General features: G+C 42.3%; 1 protein-coding gene across 1 annotated transcript in view; it reads left to right on the forward strand.

Moving 5' to 3' along the window:
* Nucleotides 1–3,313: 3,313 nt before the first annotated feature.
* Nucleotides 3,314–8,012, forward strand: part of mynn (myoneurin) — a 6,775-nt gene continuing 2,076 nt past the window's right edge. Inside the window, 9 exon segments of the mRNA XM_053342810.1 lie at nt 3,314–3,579; nt 4,422–4,446; nt 4,448–4,879; nt 4,882–4,963; nt 4,966–5,089; nt 5,137–5,299; nt 5,301–5,421; nt 7,146–7,305; nt 7,457–7,467. Coding sequence (XP_053198785.1) covers nt 3,314–3,579; nt 4,422–4,446; nt 4,448–4,879; nt 4,882–4,963; nt 4,966–5,089; nt 5,137–5,299; nt 5,301–5,421; nt 7,146–7,305; nt 7,457–7,467 — 1,384 coding nt within the window.

Raw genomic sequence — 8,012 nt, forward strand, 5'->3', positions numbered from 1 at the left:
AAAGGTGACTGTACACTGACAATAAAGGGTTATATTATCTTTATTTTATCTTAGATATGTTGCAGAGCAGCTTTATTATCAGGTGAGAGCTGCAGAAACTAGATTTAAGCTGATTTCACATTTTGATTAGTAACTACAGTGTTTTCATCCATATATATATCTTTATTCTTAAAGATGAAACTTCCTATTTCCAACTGGTGCAGGTGCTGCAACAAAATACATGTTTGTTTTTCGTTGTAGAAATAAACATTTATCATCATTATAATTTATACCTCCTAAACAGAAAAAGAATAAAGTGTGTAGGTGGTGCACAAAATGTTTGAGAAACAAATCAATACTTGTTCTAAGTCTTGACACCAGGGGGAAACTAAAAGAGGGAGGAAGAAATTACATATTTATAAAAATGGAGGGACGGTTTATACCCAATTCATCATTTAAACTATGTGGTAACTATGTGGTGTTTCAGTTATACATCCAAAATGTTTCACATGGGAGAGGTTTCCCCCCCCCAGCTGTTTAATCATACAAAGCATCTGACTCCAGGTTAGTTTATCTCAGTGTGCTTACACACCACAATCTCCTGAGAGATACAACAAGGCACACAAAGATAAATATAAAAATAGCTCTACTATATACAAGGAAGTGGGAAATAGATACAGAAACTCCTGTTATCCAGATGTGGTGGTGGTCATTGTACTGGAGGAAATCCACTAATAATGCATGTACAGTCAGCAGGGTTATTATAGTTAACTAAAACTAAGACTAAAACTAAAACTAGCACTGAAAAAAATGTTTAATTTAGGCCTACTGAAATATAATTTTAAAAAAGTTTTTAAAAAAAGAAAAAAGAAAACTAGCTGAATAAAAACTATAATGAAAAAATGTTTAACGTGCAATTTATGATTTTCTTAAAGTAGATGTGAAGCTTGTATTCAGCTTCATCAGTCTTAGTTAGTCATATCAAATTCCCTCTTTGTGTTTCCTCAGACGGTGTTTTCTAACAGTTGTTTTGAGACGAAATTGAAAAATTGTGAACTCGTCCTTTAAAGTGAATAAAAAGCAGCTTCTCCGCGTAAATAATAAAGTTCTTACCAACAATTTCTGCTGTTTTAGATGGAAATCACGACTTTTCTTCAGATAGATATCTACCAAACCGTCCGTCGCTAGTCGCGCGGGGAATCATCTCAACCAATCCGATCATCTTTGTAGTCAACAAAGATCTCGCGATAACGTGTGACGTCACAGGATAATGGCTGAGGGGATCGCGGATATTAGAAGGTACTTTTTTTCTTTCTGCTTTTATTTACTTTGCATTTAATTAATAAAACCTTCATTTTAAACATTTGTTACACATCGGTAACGGCGTGTTTATGCTGCTCCGCTACCGAAACAACCTACTCTTAATATTTGTCTACTAACTTAACAGCCTAAAAAACCCCCGCCGGAACAAAACCTTCGAAATAAGAGCACAATGTTTTCCGCGCTTTTAGCATTTTTAGCTTCACAGTTAGCTTCGACTGCACTTACCTGCCGCTCAGGTGAGACAATGCACGAGCTACACAACATCTCAAGTGGTTAGATTAAATCACCAACTATCCCCAAACACCCTCAAAGTCTTAAATACCAATCAGGATGTGTTTAAATCGACCTTCAGCGCCGCTTTTAGCATTAGCGTTAGCATTAGCATCACATTAAGGCCTGCAGCCAATGGGAGCTTTTATTTTCCAAAACCTTCATCTCACCTGTCAGCTGCTGCTTCAGATCAATAATAATATCTGATTATTCACCAGTAACTACATCCTTTTATATCTAATCAAACCAATACATCTGTTAATATCAGATTGTTTACACTGTTTTCATTATTACACTACTAACTATGTGGTGGGGCGTCTCTGTTTGTGTGTGTTTCTGTGTGTGTGTGTGTTTGTGTGTCTCTGTGTATTTTCACTATATTGTTGTGTGTGCATTATGTATATAGCCAAATGTAACTTGTATATAATATAATCAGATCAATACATTTGTTAATATCTGATTATTTACTCTGTTTTCATTGTTATTACATCACTAACTGTGTGTGTGTGTGTATCTCTCTCTCTCTATGAGTGTGTGTATGTATCACTCTGTGTGTGTCTGTGTCTGTCTATCTATCTATCTATGTCTCTCTCTCTGTCTCTCTCTGTCTCTCTCTCTCTCTCTCTCTCTCTCTCTCTCTCTCTCTCTGTATAGCCAATTGTTGTGGATGTGTGGTTTATTATACACATTGGAAACTATTGAATGGTTAATATTTTCACTCTTACATTATTATTACTAACTCCTTTAGTAATAATATTACTAACTCCTTTAATATCTGTTTTCATTGTTATTACATCACTAACTACGTCCTTTAATGTGTATTTGTATTAATTGTGAATTATCTCCAACAGAAGAATCAACAGTGTGATTATTTAAAGAGAAGCTGAAACTGACACTACTGACAGTAAGTCTGGACTTCTTATATTCAAAGGTTTTTATTATGCTTTTTCTTTTCTTTTATGTCACATATATATATAATGTTATAAATGTCAGATGTTTATATTAATGTGTAACTTAAAGCCTAACTCCACACATATATTTATTATTCCACTTTTAAATCAGTGCAATAACAATATATAACACACACATGCACACCTGGACATATAGACACACACACACACAATTTAAATTTAATTGATTATTAATCTTTTCCCTTTAATTTCTTTATTTCTGTATTTTATTTAGTTTTTTTATTTAATGGTAAAAGCTTCCAGTACAATCCCCTAAAACTAAATATTGTTATTTATTTAATTTAAATATACTAGAATTCATTTTAGTTTTTCTTCTTCATACTGTTTTATATGTTACTATTTTTTGATTTTTACTTTATCATTAAGAAATCATTAAATTAATTAGATTCATAATTCAGTAAAATAGTCTGATGTTAATTAATTTTTTAATGTTTTGTCTTCTTTATGTTTTCTAGGTCTGATATTGGATTTTCACAAAGTGAGTTCAACTGTTCTACACATTTATTTATTATTTTATCTGCTGTAAAAGTGTTTAACTTCCTTCCTTCCTTCCTTCCTCTGTTCTATTCCATCTTTCCTTCCTCTCTTCTTTTCCTTCCTTCCTTTCCTTCCTTCCTTCTTTCCATCTTTTCATCTGTCTTCTTTTCCTTCCTTCCTTCCTTCCTTCCTTCCTTCCATCATCCTTCCATCCTTCCTTCCTTTCTTCCTCTCTTCTTTTTTCCGTGTGTTTAAACCTCTCTTCCGTCTCCTCCAGCAGCAGCAGCAGCAGCATGGCTCATGTCAGCAGTCATGGGAAGTTGCTCTTGCAGCGTCTTCATGAGCAGCGGGAGATGGACTTCCTGTGTGACATCACCATCGTGGTGAGAGACGTGGAGTTCAGAGCTCACAGAAACATCCTGGCGGCGTTCAGCAAATACTTCTCGTCTCAGGCGGAGAAGGGTCAAGACGTCACGACCCTCGACCCCGACAAGGTCAGCCGCTACTCTCTGGAGAAGCTGCTGGAGTTTATCTACACGGGACACATGAACCTGAGCAGGTACAAAACACCTCATGCTTTTATTTTGAAATGCTGAAAAGAACAGCAGACAGGAAATAAATAACTGAGGACATAAATAAAATAAATAAGACTTAAAATAATATTAAGAAGAAATATTGACAATACCTTCCTCCCTTCCTTCCTTCCTTCCTTCTTTCCTTCCTTCCTCTCTTCTATTTCTTCCTTCCTTCCTCCCTTCCTTTCTTCCTTCCTCTCTTCTATTCCTTCCATCTTTCCTTCCTTCCTTCCTTCCTTTCTTCCATCTTTCCATCCTGTCTTCTTTTCGTCCTCCTCCTCCTTGCTTTTTTCTTTTTCTTTCATTCATTCCTTCTTCCTTCGTTTCCTTCCATCTTTCCTTCCTCTCTTCTTTCCTTTCTTCCTTCCATCTTTCCTTACTCTCTTCTATTCCTTCCTTCCTTCCTTCCTTCCTTCCTTCCATCTTTCTATCCTGTCTTCTTTTCCTTCTCCTCCCTCCTTGCTTCTTTCATTCTTTCATTCATTCATTCATTCCTTCCTTCCTTCTTTCCTTCCATCTTTCCTTCCTCTCTTATTTTCCTTCCTTCCTTCCTTCCTTCCTTCCTTCCATACTCTTCTTTCCATCTTTCCTACTCTTCTTTTCCTTCCTTCCATGCCCCTTCCTTCCTCTTCTGTTCCTTCCTGCTTTCCTCTCCTATTTCTTCCTTCCTTCCTCCCTTCCATCCTTCCTTCCTTCCTTCCTTCCGTCTTTTCCTTCCTTCCTTCCTACATCAGATCTAATTGTTCTGTTTGTGTCCTTTAAATGAAAATCACTTTGACTCTCCTCCTGAAACACAAACTTTATTTTATCATGTTGATGTTTTCAGCACCAGACAGGCGGCGGTGCGTCGGGGCCGCTGTGTTTTTAGGAATGCCCGAAGCCACGAAGTATCTGGAGGACACGCCTCACTGGTCCGAGCACAGCGAGAAATCAGAAGCCGGTCTCTCTCCTCCGAGTCCCAGCGGCTCCTGGAGCAGCCCCAGCTCCCCCCTCGAACTCTCCATCGTCTCCGTCACGGGAGGGGTGGCAGATGGCGAGGCGAAGGAGCGGGACAAGGAGGTAGACCTAGACGGGGAGGAGAAGAGCGACGATGAGTATAACCCTTCGTCGAGGAGCGCTGTGAGAGGACTGGGGAGGAAGAGGGGCCGAGGGAGACCCAAACGTCTCAGCGGCGAGGCGGCGGAGCCCAGCAGCTCTACTGACGATACCCCCAAAGTCCAGAGCTACAGAGGGAGGGGGAGGGGTAGAGGGAGAGGAAGAGGAAGAGGGGAGAGGAAGAGGGGCCGTTAGAAGACAAGATGACGCTCGGGGGGGAGGATTCGGACGGGAGCGTGAAAGACCTCGGCGACGACTCGGCGGACTGGAGCCCTCTCAGGACGAGACCGCCGCCAAAAAACCCCGACTGAGCAGCAGCAGCAGCGGAGAGGGGCGGCGGGGTCGAGGGAGGGGGCGAGGGAGAGGCAGAGGGAGGGGGAGAGGGAGAGGAAGGAGGAGGTCGGCGGCGGCGGCGGTTGCCATGGCGTCGGCGGCGACAACGACAGGGACGAGGACGAAGAGGAGAGCGGCGAACTCGGGGCGGACGACGAGGTGGACGAGATCGGGGAGGACGGGACGGAGATCGGGGAGCAGGACCCGACGGGGATGGACGAGCAGACGCTGCAGACGCTGCACAGCTGCGGAGAATGTAACAAACTGTTTAAAGACCGCCAGCAGCCTCCACCGACACGAGAAGATACACAACGGACTCAAACCCTTCTCGTGCATCTTCTGCTCCAAAACCTTCAGACAGGCGACGCAGCTCAAAACACACCTGCGCATACACACAGGTGAGACCCCAGAGACCCAGACCCATCAATTCATCAATTAAATCAAGCTTTTAATTAAGATATGAGCAGGTCGTTAGTCCCTAGACCAGATTTTGGAACCACAATTTAAGGTTAAGTTTAAATTTAAAGGGTTAAAACATGAAAATAAACGTATGAAAAACTTCACACATTCTTTTTTTGTGGACCCAGCATCAAATTTCTGCTTTTAATCCATTTAGAGAGAATATATTAGAGGATTATGGCAAAAATGTCTAAGTGGTGTAACCATAAAAACTTTGGAAGGAAGGACGGACAGAAGGAAGGGAGGGAGGGAGGGAGGAGTAAAGGAAGGAAGGAAGGGAAAGATGGAAGGGAGGGTGGGGGAAGGAAGGAAGGAGAATATATTAGAGGATTATGGTAAAAATGTCTAAGTGGGTGTAACCATAAAAACTTTGGAAGGAAGGAAAGCAAGGAAGGAAGGGAGGGAGGAAGGAAGGAAGGAAAGATGGAAGGGAGGGTGGAAGGAATAAAGGAAGGAAAGAAGGAGGGAGGGAGGGAGGAAGGAATAAAGGAAGGAAAGGAAGGAAGGAAGGAGAATATATGAGATTATGGTAAAAATGTCTAAGTGGTGTAACCATAAAAACTTTGGAAGGAAGGACGGACAGAAAGAAGGAAGGAAGGGAGAGAGGGAGGAAGGTAGGAAGAAAGGAAAGAAGGGAGGAATGGAGGAAGGAAGGAAAGATGGAAGGGAGGGTGGAAGGAAGGAAGGAGAATATATTAGAGGATTATGGTAAAAATGTCTAAGTGGTGTAACCATAAAAACTTTGGAAGGAAGGAAAGGAAGGAAGGGAGGAAGGAAGGAAGGGAGGGAGGGAGGGAGGGAGGAAGGAAGGAAAGATGGAAGGGAGGGTGGAAGGAATAAAGGAAGGAACGAAGGGAGGGAGGGAGGAAGGAATAAAGGAAGGAAAGGAAGGAGGTAAGGAAGGAGAATATATTAGAGGATTATGGTAAAAATGTCTAAGTGGTGTAATCATAAAAACTTTGGAAGGACAGAAGGAAGGACAGGAGGGAGGAAGGAAGGGAGGGAGGGAGGAAGGAAGGAAGGAAGGAAGGAAAGATGGAAGGGAGGATGGAAGGAATAAAGGAAGGAAAGAAGGGAGGGAGGAAGGAAGGAATAAGGAAGGAAGGAAGGAGAATATATTAGAGGATTAAGTGGTGTAACCATAAAAACTAATAAAGCTAATGGAATACAATTGTTCTAAATATTACATTTAATCTGGAGAATCAATTTACATTATTAGTATAAGAACACTTAAACTCACTGTAGGTGATACACCATTTGACATTTTCAGGAGCATAATATTGGTGTTGAGTTATAATATACCTGAGTTCATTATGAGTGAATCTCAATCTCTCTCTCTCTGTCTCTCTCCCTCCCTCTCCCTCTCCCCCCCTCTCCCTCTCTCTCTCTCTGTCTCTCTCTCTGTCTCTCTCTCTCTCTCTCTCTCTCTCTCTCTCTCTCTCTCTCTCTCTCTCTCTCTCTCTCTCTCTCTCCCTCTCTCCCTCCCTCTCCCTCCCTCTCCCTCTCCCTCTCCCCCCTCTCCTCTCTCTCTCTCTCTCTCTCTCTCTCTCTCTCTCTCTCTCTCTCTCTCTCTCTCTCTCTCTCTCTCTCTCTCTCTCTCTCCTCTCTCTCTCTCTCTCTCTCTCTCTCTCTCTCTCTCTCTCCCCCCCCCCCCTCCCTCCAGGTGAGAAGCCGTTCAACTGTTCAGACTGTGATAAGTGTTTTGCTCAGAAGTGTCAGCTGGTGGCTCATCGCAGGATGCATCACGGCGAGGAGAAACCGTACACCTGCGAACGCTGCGGCTTCAAGTTCGCCACGTCGTCCAACTACAAAATCCACATCAGGTACTAAAGAGTTTATATGTTTATAATAGATGGAAAGATAATTACAGCAGCAGCTCTGTGATAGAGACTACTTATCCTCAATAATCATCATTTTAGATCCATAAAATATCAGAAATGTTAAAACTCAAAAAGCTGCAAATTCTCACATTAGAGAAACTTCAAGTATGAAATAGAAAAACAACTTAAACTATCAATAATATCAAAGTAATTATCTTTTAAGTAAATAATCATAAGGAAGGAAAGAAAGGAAAGGAGGGAGGAAAGAAAGAAGGAAGGAAAGGAGGGAGGGAGGAAAGAAAGAAGGAAGGAAAGGAAGGAGGGGAGAGAGGGAGGGAGGAAGGAAGGAAAGGAGCGAGGAAGGAAGGGAAGAGAAAGGGAAAGAGGGAGGGGAGGAAAGGAAAGGAGGGAAGAGAAAGGAAGGAAGGAGGGAGGGAGAAGGAAGGAAAGGAGGGCGAAGGAAGGAAGGAAAGAACGGAGGGAGGAAAAAGAAGGAAGAGAGGACGGAGGAAAGAAAGAAAGAAGGAGGGAGGGAGGAAAGACAGAAGGAGGGAAGGAATGAGAGAGGGAGAGAGGAAGGAAGGGAGGGAGGAAGAAGGAAGGAAAGGAGGGAGGGTGGACGGAAGGACAGGAGGGAGGGAGGGAGGAAGGAAAGGAGGGAGGAGAGGAGGAAGAAGGAAGGAAGGAAGGAGGGATGGAAAGGAGGGAGA

Source organism: Scomber japonicus, chromosome 21 (genome assembly GCF_027409825.1).
Source record: "Scomber japonicus isolate fScoJap1 chromosome 21, fScoJap1.pri, whole genome shotgun sequence".
NCBI lineage: Eukaryota > Metazoa > Chordata > Actinopteri > Scombriformes > Scombridae > Scomber > Scomber japonicus.